This window comes from Gasterosteus aculeatus, chromosome 17 (genome assembly GCF_964276395.1).
Source record: "Gasterosteus aculeatus chromosome 17, fGasAcu3.hap1.1, whole genome shotgun sequence".
Taxonomy (NCBI): Eukaryota; Metazoa; Chordata; class Actinopteri; order Perciformes; family Gasterosteidae; genus Gasterosteus; species Gasterosteus aculeatus.
Window position 1 is genome coordinate 17,971,889 of NC_135705.1, and position 22,384 is coordinate 17,994,272.

The 22,384-nt window shown below is 46.2% G+C and overlaps 2 protein-coding genes across 5 annotated transcripts; one reads left to right on the forward strand and one right to left on the reverse strand.

Annotated features, from left to right (window-relative positions):
- The first annotated feature begins 628 nt into the window (after positions 1-628).
- On the forward strand, positions 629-10,597 carry LOC120835503 (solute carrier family 41 member 1). Of its 4 annotated transcripts, none has more exons than XM_040204513.2 (10): positions 629-800; positions 3,384-3,491; positions 4,011-4,082; positions 5,045-5,189; positions 5,298-5,444; positions 5,769-5,913; positions 6,054-6,133; positions 8,218-8,352; positions 8,435-8,583; positions 8,684-10,597. In XM_040204513.2, the coding sequence occupies exons 1-10, from the start codon at positions 672-674 to the stop codon at positions 8,861-8,863; spliced, it is 1,290 nt and encodes a 429-aa protein (XP_040060447.2). In that variant the 5' UTR covers positions 629-671; the 3' UTR covers positions 8,864-10,597. The 4 variants fall into 4 exon arrangements, with proteins under 4 accessions (XP_040060447.2, XP_040060445.2, XP_040060448.2 ...); XM_040204511.2 differs by lacking the exon at positions 629-800 and adding an exon at positions 1,592-2,593; XM_040204514.2 differs by lacking the exon at positions 629-800 and adding an exon at positions 1,624-2,640.
- A 252-nt stretch (positions 10,598-10,849) lies between these two features.
- On the reverse strand, positions 10,850-21,869 carry LOC120835510 (carbohydrate sulfotransferase 11). Its single transcript, XM_040204529.2, has 3 exons — positions 21,369-21,869; positions 14,991-15,070; positions 10,850-12,291 (listed from the first exon to the last, which is right to left on the reverse strand). Exons 1-3 carry the CDS (start codon positions 21,448-21,450, stop codon positions 11,446-11,448), a joined length of 1,008 nt encoding a protein of 335 aa, XP_040060463.2. The 5' UTR covers positions 21,451-21,869; the 3' UTR covers positions 10,850-11,445.
- Between the last annotated feature and the right edge of the window lie 515 nt (positions 21,870-22,384).

Sequence of the window (22,384 nt, forward strand, 5' to 3'; positions counted from 1 at the left end):
CCTCGACTGCCACCAGCTCACAAGAGCCCGTGTCTGCCAGCAAATGCCATTAATACTCAACGGGAGCCATGAAGCAACAAAGCCGTTGCTGAGTAAACTTAAGAAAGGAAAGCCTGCAACAGAAAACACATCGAGCGAGCTGTGATCTACGGCTCCAAACCCCTCGAGCTCAGCCTTTGACGTGTAACACGACACCTCAGCTGGCGATGGCTGGTGTGCAATGAATATTTATAGCAGGTAATGGGCACAGACTCTATTTTAGATTTACGCAGCGCACAAAAAAACAACAAGCGATCAAACACCACTGTGTTACCTCGTACTGAAGGCTATGTGCATTGGGTAATATCACACATTGTAAACCTATTTCTGTTTTTGCCCAATCCGTATCGTGTCCTTTTGATTTCTGTGCGGTAAATGTGTTCCATAATATTAATATGAATTCATTTTGTATCTTGTAGTTTCCTGAGTTTTCTGACTTTCTGATAATAACACTGCTGGTCTTTGACATATCGAGCGCGCAGGTGACCGAGCAGGCGGTCGGGTCGGGTCGGGTTTGGGTCAGGTTGACAGACTGAAAGACAAACAAAGAGTGTCGGCCTCCTCCGGTTGGCAGCGGTGTGGTTGGGACGGCCACGGGAAGCGGGGCGACCTGGATCTCGGTGGCAGACGGTATGGAGGAGGAGAAGCTCCGCGTCTCCTCTCGAGAGTCCACCGCGGTGATGTGCCTCCAGATGCTGCTCTCGGGCCTGCTGGCCGGGCTCGGCACGGTGACGGCCGGCCTGCTGCTGGACCGGCTGCAGGTCAGTGACTCACTGGTGTTCGACCACACAGAATCTGTGACGCTAGGATGGATGACGAGCAGATCAAGTCCAAATTCATTTCCTTGTATCTTGTATAGCAAGAGTCCTTGCCATATCACTGATCAATATGACTGAAGAGCTTGAAATGACAGGGATGTGGTAACCATACTTGTCCCTCCATGTCCGATTCCCCGTGACTCCTTCCACGTCTCTCTGAGGTGATTTGGGACGGCGAGGTGGTGGCGCAGTGGGTTTGGAGGTCACAGTGAACTAATGCGGTAGAGATACAGATGTGGGAAAAGGTCACACTGTATTTGGGTCTCCTCATAATTAATGTCGGGGCTCCATCATATGTGATGAAAAAGGATGGGAGGTAGAACGGACGGAATTTAAATCAAGAGATAGTTTTCTTTCTTGTAATCTGCTGCGTTTGGATCTATTTCATACAGTCTGGTTTGGACGGAGGTTCAGACTTAGTCAAAGCTTTGTTGCCTCACTATTCACTCCAAAATATGACCAGAGGTGTTTGTCTCAAGGACACTTTTTAAGCTGAGTCACTGTCCTTTTGTGTGCGTGAGGACGCGGTCTCAATAAGTATTCCGAGCAGGTTTGCGTGACATCATCTAGTGAGCACAAATCAGGCGACGGCTGAATGCGTTTCCTCCCATCGCGGCTGATAAACGGTGTCCTTTGGGCAGCAGCGGCACGTGTTGGTGACGAGGGGGGGGGGGGGGGGGGCAGGCACCTCCTGCCGCTCCGACTGCGTCACCCACGCACGGCGAGGACATCACGAGCGGGGAAAAGGAGGAGCTATCAAAGAGGCGGAGAGCACAACAACAGCCGCATTGTCCTCTGAACTGATCCCCAAAAAAAGGACACGGGGAGAAAGACGGGAAAACTGAAGGACGAAGACCCCTGAGACAGTCAGGCCTGGACCAACCGTCACAATGAGGAGAGAGGTCCAGAGCGGCGGGCATCAGCCCGCCGGCAAGCAGGGAGATGAGGAGGTGTGCAGGGGGGCCGAGAAGAAGCTGCTGGCCTTCTGGATGTCCTTGCCCCTCCGGACCTGGACACTCTTCAGGGCCCGTGAGAGACCGGGCTTCCAGCGCTCCGCCTCGTCCGCCCGGCTGCTGAAGAGTGAGGCGTAAGGAGGGAAAGTGTGTGCGTGTCTGTGTGTGTGTGTGTGTGTGTGTGTGTGTGTGTGTGTCAGTAGCAGAGTGTCAGAAGAGGCTTCCCAGACCTGCTGTCAAGTGAGTCGGCGTGTGTGTGTGTGTGTGTGTGTCTTAATGTGTGTGTGTGTGAACCATTCGTGTGGATGAAAGCAGCTTCCTCCACCCATTCCACCATTCATGTTGCTGCCCCGTCCGAGTCGGAGGCGCAGGTGGAGGACAAAACAAGCTTGTGGTCACATTTATCAGGCAAAACCACCAGCTGGGACCCTTTGAGGAGACCACTCGGGAGGAATCTCCCTCTGCGCTTCCTTCCGTCCGAACTGGATGATTAATTCAAACCTGTCAAAAACAACTTCTGGATGTCCCGCCCCCGCTAGACGCTCCACCGGGAGGGCGATGGGTTAACGGGGGGGGGGGGGGGGGGCCATGGCGGTGACCCATCTCGCCCTGGAGCTGCGCTTCCAGGGGAAGAAGCTGAGGGGCTTCTCGTGCCGACTGACCCGCGCGGCACACGGCTGGCTGCCGGAGAGCTCGTGGACAGTCGCGGCGCAGATCCTGCTGCCGTACCTGGTGTCCGGCCTGGGCATGGTGGCGGCCGGCATCCTCATGGATGCAGTGCAAGTATGTGGGCGAGAAGGAAGATGAACAAAAAGGGCGTCTGTGTGAGCGTGAGTTTACATGATTGTTACCGACATTAGTGGTCTGTTTGAGTCTTTTGTTGTTCGACGCGAGTCGTTTTTTATTCTAAGCGGGGAATATGATTCGCTGTTGTTATTGACCATAACCACCACGTCACGTGAGCAAAGCCTTCTCATTTACAGGCAGCGGCAGAACAAGGATGAATGCGATGCTTGTGTGATGAAGCAATGGGAGAGAAACCACAAAAACACTGATACAAGATGGGATTTATGTCTCTTGGGTTTCCCTGGCGAAATGTCCTTGGGAGAGGAGAAATGAGTGAACCAACAGGAGGCGAGTGGGACAGATTAGGAAAATCAGACCACTCAAAACTGTCAAATTCACAGTAAAGCAAATCCGATCAATTCATTTGTAATGTATGCCCTCGAAGACGCAAACACATTTCATGATTTATTTTTTTATTGTAAAGTAAGTAACAAAATATAAATAAATGTTATTTGTTTTGGTCATAAATTGTTTTTTTTTAACATCTGTAGATATGCAATAAGGATTGTTGGGTAGTGTGCAATGTATATTGCTTTTTGATAGCTTTCTCTTTATAGCCTCTACTTCTCTGCACAACAGCCTCAACCGTAAACTCCAACACATCCCTTAAAAATAAATGTATATGTCTATATATATATGTGTGTGTGTGTGCGTGTGTGTGTGTGTGTGTGTGTGCGTGTGTGTGTGAGCAGAAGTTGCATTAATAGAGCGCTGTGGTGTTTTTCAGCACTGGGAGGTGTTCAAGGAGATCCCAGAGGTGTTTATCTTGGTGCCGGCCCTGGTGGGGCTGAAGGGGAATCTGGAGATGACATTGGCATCCCGACTGTCAACGGCAGTGAGTGGAAACTCATGCACACATGTACAGAGTACACTTAGTCACGCACACCAGCACGTAGAGTCAATGTTTATTCTGAATCCCTTTTTACCTTCATGGAGCAAAATGTCACATCTTTTTACAAACAGGTGACATAAGGTGCTAATATGTTGCACCTGTTTTTTTTCTATTTAAATAAAACCACGTTTAGCCAAGAACAAGATGTTCCTACCAACGGTCGTAACTGGCCAACTTTTGGGAAAATGCAGTTGACTCATTACTGAAGTATTCTGTGAGTAGCGGCAGAAATACGTGCAGCTCGCCTTTAAAAAATGACGCGGTACATTCCTTTAATTTCAAAATCAGTTCCACACCAAACGTCAGCATTCAGTGGTGATGATTCATTATCACCTTAATCATTGCTCACCAGCATTTGTCAGGGTTACTTTGATGCAATGTTGAAATACATTTGCAGAACACTTTAAAATCAACTCAACGTGATTGAGAAATGCGATGACGTGAAGTGGTTTCCGTCCGCAGGCCAACACGGGCCAGATGGACGGCGCCCCGCAGCAGCGGAGGATGGTGTTGTGCAATCTGGCCCTCATTCAGGTGACTCTCCACCCTGTTAATGAAACACTCCATCACGGCCTCACGGCAATTTAATGAAATCCAAGAAGCTTTGCCGGATTGATACGGTCTTCCCCTCATCTCATTAATGCATATTAGCATATTAAACTTGATGACAGTGTACAAGTGGTTGCCATGATAAGTCAGTGGCGCAGAAAGAGAAATCATAATTGGGCTGATTCTGTCATAGCCAGCTAGAATTTACTTCTCTATTAGTAGTTTAGTGAGAGTTGTGGCTGCAGTCGGGTACATACATCTTGTTTTTTACTTCTAAGGAATTTCCCAAATATCAGCAGTCTATAATTTGTTTCTGTAGGTGCAATTCACTTTTGATAGAATTATTTTAATTATGAAATAAGAGCAGGCCGCCATACTTCATTAACCACGACCACCAGAGGGGTCTGAACCACCAATGATCAAGTTAAAACATCAGATTGGATCATGTTAAAGCAATGATACATTTAGCATTAGCATCCCGTGTTAGCATTAGCATCCACTGATATGTAAAAAGGTAGTTGTTAGCAAGCTAATGTTAGCTACATGTTAGCAAGTTACTGTAGTTAGTGAAGACACATAAATACACCACTATGTTGCGTAACTCGCAACTTTGTCTTTGAAATATGACGTTAGTTAAAATGGACATTTGGTCGTCTGACAGCGGACAGCAGTGACAAGGACGCACCTTCTCGATGCAAAAGGTACGATGCAAAAATAGAGGGCGACAGATTGTTTGGGTAGGACTACCCATTGTTAAGAGAAATTCAATATAATGATTCTAGATTGCTGCTTAAGGCTGCACTACTCCTTCGATTTAACATCATCTTATTCTAATGTTTGTATTCTCTGCGTGACAGAGAACCAAGAATGAACCGTTACAGCAGACTCATCATGAGACGTTTATACCATGTGGCAACAAAGAGAATGACGCTCTCCTTGGTGCCCAGGTCCAGGCTACGGTGGTGGGCTTCCTGGCAGCGGTCGCAGCAGTGGGCCTCGGCTGTCTGTCCAGGGGTCGTGTGGACATCGTCCAGGCGTCTGTCCTCTGTGCCAGCAGCGTCACCACCGCTTTCATTGCTGCGCTGTCTCTAGGTTTGTCTGACCTAGTAGATGGCAGTGAAAACACGGGCTACGACACAGAGGACGGGTGGCGTTCGTGAGCTCAGTGTGTGCGTGTGTGTGTGACAATTTCTTTGTCAGGTCTGGTGATGGTGGCTGTGATTATTGGATCCAGAAAAGTGGGCATCAACCCCGATAATGTGGCCACTCCGATCGCTGCCAGCCTCGGGGACCTCATCACCTTGTCGCTGCTCGCTGGCGTCAGCAACCTCTTCTTCTGTTACAGAGGTGGGAAGATCTCACGTTACACCAAGAGAGCCCCTCACTGAGGGTGCAAGACACATCAAACCCCTGCAAAAGGGTCTTTAGGGCAGATAAAGAAGAAAAGGTGGTTAAGGAGGGTTTGTCCACATGAGAGCAGCATTGTCCACTTTTGATTCTTGTAAAAATTACGGCAGCAGTGGAAGGCTCTGAAGACTTTCATCATCCCTGTCATGGAATCTCTTGTCTCCCGTTTCCGCACTCTCAAACTTCTCAACTAACAATCTCTATACCATATGAAGTGTAATCAAAGATTTTTAGCGATGCATTCTGGGCTACATTGCTCTTCAGACACGTGGTACCTGCCTCCCGCAGTGTGTGGGTTCTTCCTGCTCCTTATCCCCGCGTGGGTCATGATCGCCCGTCGCTCTCCGCCAATCAGTGAGGTCCTGAAGTCCGGCTGGCAACCAGTTATATTGGCCATGTCCATCAGCAGGTGAGTCGGTGGGGAGACCTCCAGAAGAGCGCTTCTTCCCCTGATTGCAAGTGATTTGAAATATTGAGATGTATGACCATTAATTGAAATAAATCAGCTAGATTGGGGGATCCCATAATTGTGTGTTTTCTTTTTCACAGTATTGGCGGATTAATTCTGGATAAGACAGTGAGCAATCCAAACTTCGAAGGTATGGCAGTGTTCACTCCAGTCATCAATGGTGAGAAGAACTCCACTGCACACTTTCTGCTACAAAGAGCTTTTACTAATTATAAAACGGCCTCAATATAATACTGATGCCTCTACATGATCTAAATTAGCGAATGAAATCATCAGCGAGTAGATTGGATATTTCTATTATCAATCTAAAATCATTCTAAAGTCACTGATGGCACACAGCCATCAGTGTGTTAGCCGCTGAGGTTTGGCAGGAAGAGAGTTTCCTTTAGAGATGATTATTATTATTATTTTTTTTATATTTAGGGGCCATGTTTCCTCTTTCAGTCACTTCTAACAGAAACAAGCTGCCAAGACATTTGAGGTCCATCCACTTTGACACAAGTTGCATACTGTCAAGGTGCTTTGGTCTGACTTAAATAGTAATTGGACAAAATCTTGCAGCTCACGTAACGTTACTGATGTATTTTTAGTTTATAATATAATATAATACAGCATAATTCTATTGTAAGATTTTCTGACAATACTTTTTTATTTTTTGGATTACTTTACTATTTTGAACGCAGGACTGTTTTATTATTTTTTTTAATTGCAATATTACCGTTTGTACTTGCTTGGTAGAGAATTTTCCTCCTTACTTCAGAGGCCTCGAGGGATGAAATTGCTCTGATTAATTTTGCCTTGAGTCAAATTTTTTTTGGATATTATCTCATTAATTGGAGGGGAAAATACTTGTGAGATTTCTTCTGCACGCTTTGAGCAGAGAAATGAAGGCTGACATGTCTCCCGGGAGGAGTAAGCCAAGCTGGTATTTGAAGTTACGGTTTCAACAGCCATAATCGCCATTTAAGCTTTATAATGAGCTCCATTATTATCAGTAACGTCAACTGGAAATTGTCGGAGCATGTGGACGCCCGGCAGCTAATCCGTCATGAGGTATTAAAGCGCTCCAGAGGTTAAGCAGCGACCCCCCCTCTCCCGAAAGAAGCGCGGGATCTTCACTGACAGAAGTTAGTTGCCCACAAAGCAGCATACCAAGTAGAGAGAAATAACAATGGTCTTTACATAAACCACAAGCCTGATCAGAATGCCAACTATGGCCCCCCCGCTGCATCTCTGCCAGCTCCACATTGACCAAAGACTCCTGCATGTGCTGCCCGCCCCCCCGACCCCCACCCCCTCCACCCACGTACAGGAAGTCAATTTGCATTCCAATTCAGGGCTCTTCCCTCCTGGCCTATTGACCGAAAAACACCAGTTGAAGAAGAATTCAGATCCTTTGCTTCATTAAAAGCAGAAGAAACAAAGTCTAAAATACTCCCCTACAAGTGTACCAACACAATGGCTTCTTTCACTGTATTGTATTGTTTTAGTGCGTCCTAAAACGAATACATGTAGCATTTCAGCGTTGTAGTTTGTCAACTGGGAACCAATTTTACGTGATATACTATTTGGTAGATTGCAGTAGGGCATCATGTCCTGTGAGCGAATCATCGGTTTTTCTGCATGTAAAAGGCTACATATGTAAATGTGGCTAGTACCTCCGGCTGCTAAACAAATGTGCCACAGTAAAAAAATACACTATTTTCCTCTGAAATTTAGTGGAATAGATTTGTAAAGTATCAAAAAAGTAACATAAATACAATGCTATAATATTCTCCTCGCCTGCTTCTGTCCAAATGATCCATGTGCTTCAAATTTCACCAAACCAAGATTGTTCTGCTCCGAATGAAACAAGCCGGAGGGCTGGCTGTGTTACAATGAAAATCATCACGCAGACGTTCTCTTCTGAGCTTTCCGAGGACAAAGACGTCCCCCGGGGGCGCTGTGATAACTGATAACTGCTGAAATTGCTGTTTGGTCAGTGAATTCTTTTTCCAAGAGTGACTCCGATATTACTACACTGCAGTGTGGCTGCAAGACGACACATCGGCAAATATGAAAAAATAAAGAAAAACATGCTGCATAAATAAATACTAGTTATAAGCTTGAACTCATTTCATTTTTGTTGCCGACTTTGACAACGATGCACCTCCCCCCTCCACGCTGCTATGTTCCGTTTAATCTTCCCAATTCTCATGTTTATTATGGAGTTGATCAGTGCTGCACGTTTCCATGTCCCTGCAGGTGTGGGGGGGAATCTGGTGGCCATCCAGGCCAGCAGGATGTCCACCTATCTCCATTGCTGGAGTGTTCCTGGAGCCCTTCCATTTATAATGAGGGAGAACTGTCCCGGGCCCTTTGCTAACCTCTGCTCCTCTGGTAAGACAAGGAAACAAACCCACTGAACCGTCCTCAGAAATATTTACCAAGCGCATTAATTCTCTCTTCTATTATTATCTAGATCTGAACTCCAAATCAGCCAGAGTCCTGATCCTCCTCGTGGTCCCGGGTCATCTTCTCTTCCTGTACGCCATACATCTTCTGCAGGGAGGCCATAATGCCATGACGCCCACCTTCATAGTCTGCTACCTGTGTGCAGCTCTGCTTCAGGTCAGATCAACCAATAAGTTATTGTTTCGTTTCTGCCCAAAAAATGTTTACTCTTAAATTGGAAACACTTTCCTCCATCATCATCATCATCATCCTCCAGGTGGGGATTCTGCTTTACGTGGCAACCCTGATGGTGCGATGGCTCTGGCGAAGGGGACTGGATCCAGATAACTTCTCCATTCCCTACCTCACGGCTCTGGGGGACCTGCTGGGGACTGGGTTCTTGGCTCTGAGTTTCAGACTGATCATGACGGTCAGTTCTACCGGCAGTGGAGTTTAACAGACACGTGGTCCTGCACGACCTGACTGTGCTGTTCCCTCAACGCAGGTGGTTGAAACGCACTTGCAAAGCTCGCGTGAGAAGGAAAGTGAGGATTACGGAACACACGAGGCTTGTGTTGGGGTTAAATTTGTGCCTCAACACTGAGTTTAATTTTACAGTAGCACATACGTTTTATTCTGATGATCCATTCTGTGTATTTGTCTGTCTAAAGGGACTAAATAGATTCAACCTCGGTTCGACTCATTTTTCACTCTTTTTAATGCTCTGCTGTGTCCTCTCAAACCCTTTGGAGACGTCCTGTGTCTTTCCCAAAGTTTCAACTCAAATTTACTGTGTGTGTCTCAACAGCAAGTCAAGGCAAAGGCAGCTGGCCAGCTGGCCTACAGCTGACGTACAGCTCGCACATATAGTGCTTCAGGGATGACATGTTTTTCTTTACATCTTGCTGGTTCCCAGCACCAATAAGCCAATGAGATTTTTCATTTCCATTTTTCATTTTTTTTCCTGTTTATGATAGTTTTTCATGAATGGACAACATGTTTATGGTTTCTGAAGCACAAATGCAAACGGCGGAAGTAAAGGACCATTGATGGGCTGAAAACACCTGTACACTTGCATGACATCACCTGCCAACCACTGATGCCATTTACCTTTTTTGCCGATTGTTCGTAGGGTTATCTGCTAGTAAGGAAGTTGGGAAACACTGGGGAAATGTCAGGGACATCATTTAAGTAGTTTTAATGTGGAATTCTGCCCGTATTGGCGTCTCTATCTAGCCATCCCGATAGGTGCATAAGCTAGCTGACACATGGATGGCAGCTAAACAGTAGCTAACTAAGCTAGCGAACTTCTTATTGATACAAATGCATTGTAATCAATATGTTCTATTATTTTTAAAGGGCTCTTTAAGGGTCTCCTTTTCCTCGCAGCACAATTGCATGAAAAAAATGTAGTGATAAGTGAGTTTAGTGTAGCAGCTAGCTGACATGCTAGTTTGCGTTAACTACCTGATAGCATGCCATTCAAATTAGAAACAGCGCACTGACCGGGCCATTCATTTCATTCTCTTTAATTTAAAGGTACGAAACTTTCACAAAATTGTTTTTTGGACTGGAAATAATGTGCAGAAATGTTCTCTGCTCAAAATATCTCTTCCGGCTCAGGATTGAGAACAAAATCAAACAGCGTTCAGTGGTTGAGGGAATGCAAAGGCCGAACAAAGAGGAAACCATTTGGCTGAAAATAGAGTAAATCAGAGGAGGAAAGTATGGACTCATTTTGCAGCCACACGTCTCACTGGGGTCTATAGTTTTACTGGTTAGAATACCGCAGCTTGGCTCTGTAGAAATAACGATCATCTAAAATAGACAGTAGTGGGAATACCACAGAACCTCTGGACAGTTGACACATCTGTAAACATATTGTCAGCAGTTAATGTTAGATGGCAGATGATTGTATTAGATATTAATTATATAGAACTGAATGTAAATGTATATATTAAAGCAAGATGAATGGTAGATTTAATCTGGTCTTTTCACGCGGGTCTGTGCCTTTAGACCGTAACAGGCCTTCAGTTGCCCAAATTCTACTGCTTTTATTTTTTGTGCAGCAGTGCCACTGAATATTGCCTAATGTACTTGACTGTTTCCATGTTAGTATGAGTTGCGTGTATTGACAATACAGAGATTTTCTTGTGGGCCTTTTTGTGAATAAATTATTTATGCATCTCTGTGTACGGGGCATTTTCAATTGTTTGATACACACTTATAGAAAAAGGCTTGTGTTTTCTGATCAAAAGATGGAAAGAATTATGTTTTTTGCAGCAACATTAAGCTTAAATCCCACAAATGTAAGAACTACTAGATGAGCTTTGCAGCTACGATCTGTAAATTAAATAGAAAAATGACATGTAACGTGTGTTTGCCGTATTCTGAAGGATATCTGTAGTGATCAGAAAGGATTATATTCAAACCAACAAACAACTTTGCTGAAATGCATTTATTTGATAATTGTGAAGAAAACCAAAGGTCTATTGTGGCTCGTAGGAATTTGGGGAGTCAGCAATGACAGAATAAATAAAAACATGATCATTGATGAAACACAGAAATCTCTTCCTCTCTACAACACAAAGAAATAAACATAGTCAGAGTTTAGAAAAGTTGTCCGCTGAGGTCAACAATAAGGCTCAGATCAGAGGCACGTACGTTTGGAGACTTTACCGGTCTCAATACTTTCATTAAACTATTGCAGATTACATTTTTTATGTGAATTACACTTCAAGAACAGCAGATGGTGAAATGAAAAGAAACTAAAGGTCGAACGGTATCTCACACTTTCAAAGGCAGTGACCGACATCCACTGGGTCACCATTTACAGTCAAATACTGTATAATCCTGTCCTGTTTGTATCTTCTCCAGAAGTCAGAACGCTTTTTACTTTCTAACTCCAATCAGGAAACATGTTCAACAGTAGCTACACTGTTCGTAAAAAGGCCCGAACGGAGAGAAACATCTCAAAAACTGCACTTTTAGAAGCTCCACGCGTTCAAGCCCGGCCCGTGGACGAGCGATGTCCAGGCCTCACCTGAACTTGAGGTAAGCTGGTAGTGAGTAGTTGAAGAGCAGGAAGTCCATGCGATAGAGGTTGTACAGCTTCTTCTGGTAGAAGGGGCTGATGTTCTGGAAGAACTGGGCCGCCATGTCTCCCGTAGTCCTGGTGCTCTTGGACGAGGCGGGGAAGCTGACCTGGTCCTCCACCCCGGCCAGCTGCAGCACGTAGCGGGAGTCCTGCTCCAGCGTCTCGTACTTACCAACCACGTCGTAGTGGATGAGGCACGGGTGGCACAGCGAGTGCACCCGCTCCCAGTGCTCGTTGAAGGGCTCCTCTCGCTGGGTCGCCGGGTCCACGAGGTAATACACAAACTCCTCGAAGGAGACGTCGTTGCCTCTCTGCAGAGCCTCCGGCTGCGGGTCCGGCCTGTGCTGCTGCACTATCTTTGTGCCGTATCGTTTATGAAAGGCCGTGTTGTAGGGCCTCGTGAACTTGTTGCGGTACGCCGACACCAGCCGCTCGAAGGGCTCGCGCACGAAGACAAACTTGAGGTAGGAGCGCAGGCGCTGGTTGATTTGCGGAGCGGAGTACTCGGACAGGGCGCGGAGGTTCCCCGGGATGTGGGCCTCGTTGGCGGGTATCGCCAGTGGGTCCCGGACGGACCCGGCGACCCCCGTCAGAACCATGAGCACCCGCTTCCAGTTGGTGCAGGCCACTTTGGGCACGTAGCAGTACAGCAAGCCGTGCTGGTCGTCCACGATGACGTGCTTCAGGTCCTCGGGGATGAGCACTCTGCGTTTGCGGGTGTAGGAGCGGCACGCTTCGTCCAACACCTCCCGTCGGCCCTGGTGGACCGCCTGCACTGCCGACTCCACCTCGAGGGAAAAGGAAAATAGGAGTCAAATGGGTCTGCGGTCCCCATCTCTGTTTTTACGTCTTCGTCCGTACAGCATGATGCTCATTTAGTTTACGTTTGGTCCCATTCACAGTCAAATGGACCAAATAGACAAATAGTTGCTGCTCGATTAAAGCAGAGATGAGAACAGTTCTGGGCCCTCAGCGACTGACTCACAGACCTCACACAGCTGAGGAGACACTAAGGAGCTGGTAGTTTTTTGCCAATTGAGGGAATATTCCCAAAGACGTATAAACAGACTTTGATCAAACTCAGGGATTTAAGCCAAGTCAGTCAAGTGGCGCAGATACCTGCATATTGCCAAAAGAGGCCATTACATTAACGGATACTTTTCCCTTAGAAGGTCTTAATCGGGGTCCATCCTCCGGCGTCCGCATCCCGTCTCAACGGGTCAGCCGGTTCAGCTTGGCCTGCTCGTGGCACAAACGCCTTATTTACTTCTTTCGTTTGCTCAGCCTGGCGGTCAGAGCCCTGAACCTCAGTTTGACACTATGTGTGGCTCCGTGTCTACTGGCGGACATCAGACCATCAAGGATACACCGGGGGCGGCCCAAGACCGACCCCTCCCTCCAGCAGCCGGCTGTGTACTGTATGTTTACAACACCCTCGAACATTAATTCCTTCATGTGAGCAATATGCACGATTCAGTACAGTTTTCCTGAGGACGTTAAAATAGCCTCCAGGATTCACCGAAACACAAACATGCCATTAAGTGAGTGCCAGGGCCTTGCTGGGAGTTTTGAGCACATGCACATGAATCAAATGTAGCGAAAAGCTGGGCCATGATTCACAGGGGGGGGAAATTCATGCGTGCCATTTCTTTTGGAATATGATCAGAGCGAAATCCTTTTTTCAAAACCTACGTTATGAAATTAGATTACACAGCATTCAAATTATACGAGGCGCTTTGCCGCACTTTTATTTGGACCGTGTTGGTCTGACGGCACAAGCGTTTCCATTTTAATTCACGGCCATTGTTCTCCATCCACATTGTTTTCAGCTGCACTAAATCCCCGGCACACTACCAGCACACGGCACACGAAGTCAACAGCCAGAGCATTCTAAGGAGAAAAGACTTCATTTCATCAGGTGGCCAGAAATATGACTCCAACTAGCTGACATAACCAATGCGATCATGCGTTGATAACGGGGTCAGTTGTTAATCTACAGCGTTTCCCAATGTTGCATAAAAGAGGCATCTATAGCATGGAGATGCAACGCTGCATCCAAACGTTTTCGTTCAATTAAACCAGTTAAGTTGAAATTATTAGTATTAATAATACTTCAATGGAGCTGAATTGAGGTTGACTAAATCCCCTTTTGCACAAATGTCAACGTGCACGAGCAAAGGAGCACATATGCTTTCACATACTGCTGTTCCATATCCAAATACAAAGTGATCTTGCATTGATCCAAATGCCGCAGGACTTTCTTTCCACAATCCTGACAGCTTGCTCCCGTCGTGGGGTTGGAGGTGGTGGGGGTGATTGGAGGAGGGGGGGGGGGGGGGGTCGTGAAGCCTTCAAGTGTCAAAGTACCAAAGAAAATAGCACAAGCAGTTAAAAAGTAAATGATGCCTGCTGGAGTGGGCCTGTTTTTTTTTTGCCGTGGGCACCTTCCCTTTCCTCACAGGGAGATTTAACCGAGAGCAGCTGTTTCACAGATGGAGGGGCAGAGGGACTATTTAGAGCCCTGCCCAGGGGCGTTTTGTCAGGGAACATCTTCAAACCCTCTCATTTTCACAAGCTAACCGTCATTTTGTGCGGACGAGAAGTGAAACTCAAAACATTTGCTGATGTTAAGGGCAAACAAATGTGCAGTCCGTCCCGTCTCCGCCCACTCGGGACAGATGTGCGCGTGCGTCATCAGCAGGATGGCTGAGGTACATGCAATCTAAACCCCTCACAGCCAGTATCTTTTTTGCACCAGCAAATGCATCCCTTATTGGACATGACTGCATAAAGTTAGAGTGGCTGTTAAAAGCATTACATTTTCCTCAATAAATTCACCAACCTGCTTTTGCTTTTTCTTCCAGATGGATCAGGGCAATGTGTATTTAACACATAAAATATGACAAGGATGAAAACATCACAGAGATGGGTTGTGTGTCAGACACTTACACGGGTCATTTCCAACCGAGAGGGCTGGTGCAAAACAGATGGATTGCATTTGATGTGATTTAAGACGTTGATGGCTTAGGAGGCCTGTGTTTATTCTTCGTAATCCAAATCAGGTTTAAACATGGAGTCTGAGCTGGAAGTAATAATCTTTCATCTTAATTAAAGAATAAGACCAGAAGTCATTTCGCTGCTGCAAAAAGCGAGGCGCACTTCGTCTTTCTCAATCCGACTGATAATCTGCGGCGAGGTTTGAAAGTAGCCGTTGGACTGAGCTTCAGCTTTTTTGCCGAGAAGAACGGACAAACATTTCCATCTCTAGATGTACAAAGCTGCTGGAGACATAATCCAAAAGACGTGCTGCGGTGACTGCAGAAAATTCTACCCAAGTGTTGACTCAGGCGGGCGAATACGGCCAAAAGATGTAAAACCTTTTTTGCTGTCATCGTTGGGCCACGCTGCTCGTCTCTGCTCTGCGTACGAACAAAGCCTTCCAGAAGGACTTGGGCCTGCGTTTAGCGAGCAGTTACCGCGCACTGACCTGGTCTCCATCATGAAGCGTCTGGAGCGGGCTCCTCCGCGACTTCTGCCCGCTGCTTCTCTCGCCGGGCGGCTCCGAGGCTGAGGAACCACAACACGTCACAAAGTCAGACCCAAGTAGCTTCCAAATCAAACTCGGGTTACTTTTTAAAGCAAAAACACCACTTAGCACAACGTAGTGGCCCATAACAGTCGGTGACTAGTTATTCAACTTAACAAGCAGTTAAAAAGTAGAAAATGCAATATGCAATATGCACAAACAAGCTGCATTGACTGTAAACAACATGTAGTTGGGAGTTAAAATATCTGTTATTAGATCTGTGTTATAGCCAGGAAATATGATCTATCATTAAACAAGACTTTCACAATCATGTAGTGGTGCAACACTTATTCAGGAGATTGCCAAAGTCTGCCCATCAGCATTATCGCTGCACTTTACACAACATTCATGTGACAAAACAAAATGAGGCAATACGGCTACGATAAACACACACAAGTTGGAGCTTGCCAATGTGTACACAACACAGCTGGACAAGGACGTGTAAAACACGGACCTGAAGCTGCGAGTTGGGAATCGGCAACGCTGAAAAACTGTTTTTCAAAGTCAATGAGACTGGATGAGAAGTGACATTAATTCAGGGGCCCAATAACGACAACAGCCTGGTGTTATAATATTGAGCAGACCGAACTCTGTGTGTGTGTGTGTGTGTGTGTGCGCGCTTCTTTTCTACACTGAGGTGGCGTTGGGCCATTTCATGTGTGCCAAGCAGCTTATGAGCTGTAAACCCATTGACAGTCACAGTGGAGAGAAGCAATGACACATGCACAGTATTGAATGTGCACTTTATGACCAAATTACAGAGGCACTAAATGCTTATATGAGGGATTAAAAGTCAATCTTAGGAGTTATATTTCACGGTGCTTTCCAGCTGCTTTCTATCCATCATAGTGGACGACTTTGTTTACCGTCGTAGGAGACTCCGACAGCCAAATGGATCCGGGTTTTGCTTTTGGTAAAATGATGGTGCATTTAGAGTAAAAGAGACCATGAAACAGAGTAAGTGCTCTAAGGCGGCTTTAGTGAGTTTGAAGGTTTTCATGCCTGTACATGTGATGGGAGCAGACGATGGCAAATGAAGACAAAAGGTGGATCTTGGCAGGTTTAAACTACCATTAAACAGCAAGAGCTTGACGTCTGCCTGAATGCGTTTTCTTCATTTCAATTATATTTGATGGCTTGGTTGTGCACACACACACACACACCTACACCCACTCACTGCTTGTTGGTACCTCTGGATTCCAACTGGATTTAGCTTAGCCATTAGCGAGACGATGATTGGGAATCCAGTAGACTCGCCGCAGCGCGTTTCAGGAGCCACAAACACACGTCTGCAGCAGGAGCTCAACCGTAGAGTCCAGGAACAATCAAAGTCCTGCACCACGACAACCGCTGCCACGCTCAGCTTCATCCTCTCAAGTTAAATGTCGTGTGTAATGGGTGACGTTGGGGGTTGCCATGCCATAATTAACTGGTGGGAGCATTTCTTCACCACGGCATTATTGCGAAGCGATTAAATCCTTTGCGCACATCTGCATTGGCACAAGCAAATCCACTAATAGAGAACAGAACAGTCAGAGATGCTGCTCGCAGAGAGACGGGGGGGACGGGGGGGGTTCTGCTGCAGCACACTGCTCTATTGACCTTGTTTTTCTGAAGACATGGCCGCTTCCTTTGGGAAACTACCAGCCGTTCAGGAAAACATTTCCAACGCGACCACTCCCGCGGCCATCGCTGCTGCCCCTCCCAAAAGAAAGCGCCAGTCGGCAGAGGTGACGTCTGAGCGGACAAACACCGGCGAGCCGAGGTGGCACGTTGTGGCGGCCCTGAAATAATGCATTGTGGGTAGTCACTCCCGCCACTCCCATGTCGCATTGCTTGGCAACAAAAGGAAATTTCTAATCCCCAATTTTCTTGCGACGCATTTAACAATGAGCCAGATGGAAGTGCCGGGGAACTGAACAGATTCAATTGTTAAAGCCGGACCGCTGGATGTCGCATTGTGGAGGAAAAAAAAAACTCTATTTACCAAGTGAATGAAAAATGCATTCGTACACGACAACGTCTACAGCTGTGGACTGAAATCGTGTGCTATTCAATCCAAACACTGTCTCCGCTGAGGAGATTCCCCTTCCCCACCTACGGCCGACTCAAAGGACGGAGTAGTCCTGTTGGTTTAACCCTGTCTCGTCCCTGCAAACCCTGCAGCATTCCTCCTGGTTCGCTCTGAACCGAGGGCTTCGGGAAATGTAAAATATAGAAAAGGGCCAATGTGTGTTCCTCATTTTCAGGCCATAAACGGAGCTCTGTGTTAAAGTCCAACTGAGGAAAATGCCCCCCTCCTCGTCCTCTGCTGCCAAAGAGCAGCTTTACTGAGAGACGCAGTGTACAAGAGGAAAGCCTGATCCTTTTAGGCCACAAACGTGTGTGTGAAGGGTGTGAGCGCAGAGGCTCGTGGGTAGCGTAGAGTTTGTCTATTGACACCTAGATGAATGAACCCAGATGTGAGATTCGCGTCTTCCTGGTCCTGATAACAATAGGAATGTCACACCTCGTGAAGAACTCACATATGCATCTGTGAGATATTAGAGGTGGCGTCCTCTGCTTCTCCTGGATCCTTTCCGATGTTTAAATAATCAACCGGCGGGTTGACCGTTGAAAGCCGGTATGAAGCATAACGTGAAGCGTCGGGACCTTCACCACCTGAAAGAACATCCGGCGGACGATTTTGCTCTGTTTTTGGTTGGAACAAAGTGGTGTCAAAAAGTCTTTATGAGACTACGGGGACGGAGACTGATGCCATATTCAGATGACTCCTGAGCACCGGGAGGTAATCTGGTGATTGCGCTGCAGCTTCTCCAGCGAAGCCCGAGTGATGATATTTAAGACGCGTTCGTGGAACAAGCAAGAGCGGAGGAAGGTACGAGGTGGGGGTACCTTTCCAGCGCGGTCGCTCCAAGGATCAAGCAATAGGTTTCTGCTGGTAATTATATAACTAACTAGCTAATCGCATCTGTATTTGTCAATGTTACTGGGAACATGTACAGCAAGGGGACGCAGAGCAGAAGAGCCTGACAATGCAATAAAACATCTACCACATTCCAGATCAGGCTGCCCCACGATCCCTCCAAGGTGCTCGCGCCCGAGTGAACCTTCATAGAGGAAACACACCTGCCCTCGTACGTAAGACGCCCCACGTTGGAGCAAATGCATCTCTTGTTGATGAGTCATGTCTACCGGGACAGGCGAGGAGTAAAGAGATCCTTTTAAATCTCAAAGAGTTACAAAAGTCTCCCAATGCGCTGCATAGCCTTTTAAAAATCAAAGTCAAGATAATAAAAATAAATATTAGGAACAAGGAAAATCACGTCAGACCAACAGGCAGATTTTTCACGAGATGTAAAAACCCAGATGTCACAACTGGTTAACGCAGTCGTCTTTCTGCATTGTGGGAGGCACCTCATGTTCCATAAAAGTACTATTTCCATCCTCTGTGTCCATGAGAGCGCAGCATACACGACATGCATAGACAACCCGCTCTGCAATTATCCTAAATTTACATTTGCACAGCGAAACATCTGTGCAGAAAGAGTGGTATTAAAAGACGTGAGGAAAGAAATGACAACTGCATCCACAACGAAAGTGAAAAATATTATAGAAAAAAGGTGGACTTTCAGGTTTTTAACAATTCAGATGTGTTTTTGTAACAAAACTGTGATGTAATAGTACAAGCTTTGAGATACTCATCTGTAACCAATCCTGCTCTGATACAAATTCCCATCCTTTGTAAAAGTCAGTTTTCTCATTATATGTATTTATTCATTTAATTTTTGCTTTATTTGCATCGTACTTGTCACAGCCCCGGGGCTTCTGCCTGGAGTGAGTGCGTTTGTCTTGCAGGACAGTAACGTTGGACAGATCGGAGGCAGCTGGCCGCTGCAGCCCGCTTGCATTGACCCTCTCACTTCTCCCACACACACCTGGTGCTGCGTGGAGACTGCGAGCCGTCTTTTTCACGTTTTTGGTCAAAAAGCCGAGCCACAATGAATTGGAGGAGCTCGTCCAAGTTTCGCAGACTTAATTTGTCTAGTTAATTAAGTTTTAGGGACTTCAATGTTCATGTTGTTAAGAGTTTTGTTGTGAGTTTGTGCCTTTTCTAGATCTAGTTTGGATGGATGGTCATAGCGAGAAGTTTCTCATATTTTTTGTCGACGTTCTGGGTGTGAACGTGACTACGGGCCTCATGTTTTTTCCTTTGGGATTTAGGGGATTCTTATAGCGTATACGTATGTAGTGTGGGCTGCAAGTAAGAAGTGGAAATTTACTACAATATCCGAGTTCACAAGATGTGACCAGACTGTATATGAGAATGTTCATGTTGTTTTGTGACCAATGACCTGAAGACGTCTCATGTTGTGCTTTGACTTAAAAAAAACAATCAATCCATTCATAGAAAGTGAGGATATCTGCTGCACATCAGTTAATAATACAGCTTCCTGCATTTTGGCCTCCTTTTGATCTCAGTTCCTTCAAACGTCGACATTGTGGAGATGATGAGTCGTTGGTAGATGGAACAAATTGTCCTATTGAAGTTAACTCAAGTCATTATGTTCTTGGATGTCTAAAAACTGGTATTTACTCTGTTTTTTTTTAAACCATGACGGGGGAATGCTTTGAGGAAACCTCTTACTTTGCATTAGAGAGGTTACCTCTGGGATTGTACCTGTTGAGCGGCTCAAATGTATCTCACGTTTCAGCCATTAAAGCTGCCTGTCAGCTTTAAATCAGTTTAAATTAGTTCCAGATATGCAGCCGGTCTGTTCCCATTAGCATTTAGAACGCCTCTGCTCGCCCGCTCCCTCCGGGCTAAAGGTCGTATTGTTTGTTTGAAGACACACACATTATATATATATATATATATATATATATATATATATATATATATATATATATGCAAGTTAGCAGCCAGGAATGCGACGCCAGGTCAGAGCTGCAGAGTCAATTTGTCTTTTTTTTTTTTTTTACAGAATCTAACATACAACAATTGATAAAAAATCAATAGCATTGATAATGGCATTAATAATTTAGCTAGCAGCGAGTACATATCCATCCAATAGCATTAATGATGTCCCTGTTGTGTCCATATAAAGTGGTGCCATTCGGGGGTGACACCAGTCCGCCAGGCCCTGAATCCAGAGCAGCCCCCTGATAAGCCATTTACTATTTACTACTACATGGAAATATTTCTTTAAAAAGTATTTTTCTTTTACCACACTGAATGGCCATGGTAAAATAGAGTTGAAAAAAAAGGAATGTTAAATTGTGATCCAAAACCTTTAAATGGTTTTCCATTAGAGCGTTGCCTTCAAGTGTGATTGAAAACAGGAGTACAGTAAAAGGGAGCATCGTGAGGGACCGATGAGCAGCGCACAACCGCAGAGAAGGAATTTTTCGATTGAAAATCTTTCCACAGCTCCCCAAAAATGTACATCTGTTTTTTTTCCAGCCATATGATGGGATGGAATCTGCCCCCCCCACACGAGGCGGGCGGCTCCTAATAGCTCAAAGCGGCATTCGCCCCCGGTGTCACATCACACATCACACACACATCCAGCCCTGCCTGATCTCTCATTTGGAAAAAACCCCAATACGCTCCACGCAGTATGTACGAGCTTTCTTTGGCCCCCCGGCAGAACTCGGCACATCTGAATGGGGCCCATTGTGTGTGGCAGAGAGAGAGAGAGAGAGAGAGAGAGAGAGAGAGAGAGAGAGGACACTGGACGACCAAACTCCTCCGAGCCTTCCTCCAGGTAACATTAGCTGTGGATCTCCAGGACACCGGGTGGGAGTGTGGAGCGGACAAACGTGATGGGAGGGAGGGGGGGGGGGGCGATGTAGAGACACAGGGATCCCTTTATCACGACGAAAATGGCTTAAGATGAAGCGCTTCTCACACTTGCTCCATTCAAGCGTACTGGAACATCATTATCGAACTAGTGCATTACGGAAATTAAAATATAACCGTAACAATAGAATGACAAAGGTTTCTAATGGCCATGGACATTTATTAGATATGTTTCAAATAGTCAGGGATGTGTCTGGTATTCTAGGTTTCTACAGAAGTCTTGCTGTGTTCAGTAATAAATAGATGGGAGAACTTTTAAGACTTCTTAGCGCAGTGGTGGTGAAGAAGAAACGGAACATGTAACATGTGGGGCTCTTGCCTTGTGTCGCTCCTGCCGAGTCCTTTTGCGTCAGAAAAAGACAACATGACGTCACAGAAGGGGTCGTCGTGGTGCACGTGGAACAAAGTCCGCTCACCTGGCTTCAGGCTGCCGTTGAAGTAGAGGAGGAGGACCATGAGGAAGCAGCCCAGGCACAAGAACACTTTGGGTCTCCTCATCCTCACTCAGCGGGAACGAGCGACACGCCGAGCCGAGTCCCGACAGCTGGCGTCATAAGAAGAAGAAAAAAGGGGGGGGGGGGGGGGGGGGGGGGGTGGTGGTGGTGGTGGTGGTGGGGGAGAGGGGGGGAGGGGGGGGGTCCGGCAGCGGCGACGTCTACTTTATCCCCGATGAGAACGCCGGCCCGGCTCCAGGAGCGTCCCCGTCCCTCGCCTGTCGGCACATCTTCGCTCGTGCAGCCTGGAGGAGAATAAGCGGCGCCGCGCTGAACGTTCACGCGCCGCCCGGTCACGGTCACGTGACTGCGCGCCGGAGGAGGCCGCCGCTCTGTTTGCGTAAAGGGGGGGAGGGGGGAGGGGGGGGGGGTCCATCCAAACCTTTGGTTCACTTGTTAACCCCTCACTCCCCAAACGTCCGTGCTGGACTTCCGGTTGGACCTTTCAAGGTAAAAAAAAAAAAAGTCTATTAAATCAATATCTTTTATTTTTACTTATAACTTCATGTAGCTTTATTTTTATTTTTTTATTGAAGAACTAAAGATGTCAAAGAATATTCAACTCAACATGAAGATAATATGAAAGTCACTATAAAGAGAAACTTCAAGCAACGACTACATATCGCATCATTGTGAGATGCTAAACCATAATTAGGAAAAATAATCCCACAATTAGGAAATAGTAGGTCATAAATATACTCATATTAGAATCATATCATATTCTGCAAAGATAGGATCACAGAATTGTGAGATAATTATGTTGTGTACATACATACTTATGATATACTAAGTCATTATTATGTGAAAGTTTCTATCCTTTTTCACACTGGAAGTGGTGATGAGAATGCGTAAGGTGATTTTATGCTCATATTTTGAAAGCCAACATCAGAAGACTTCCGTTGCTAAACGTTCATGTCTGGTTTCCTTCACACAGCTTC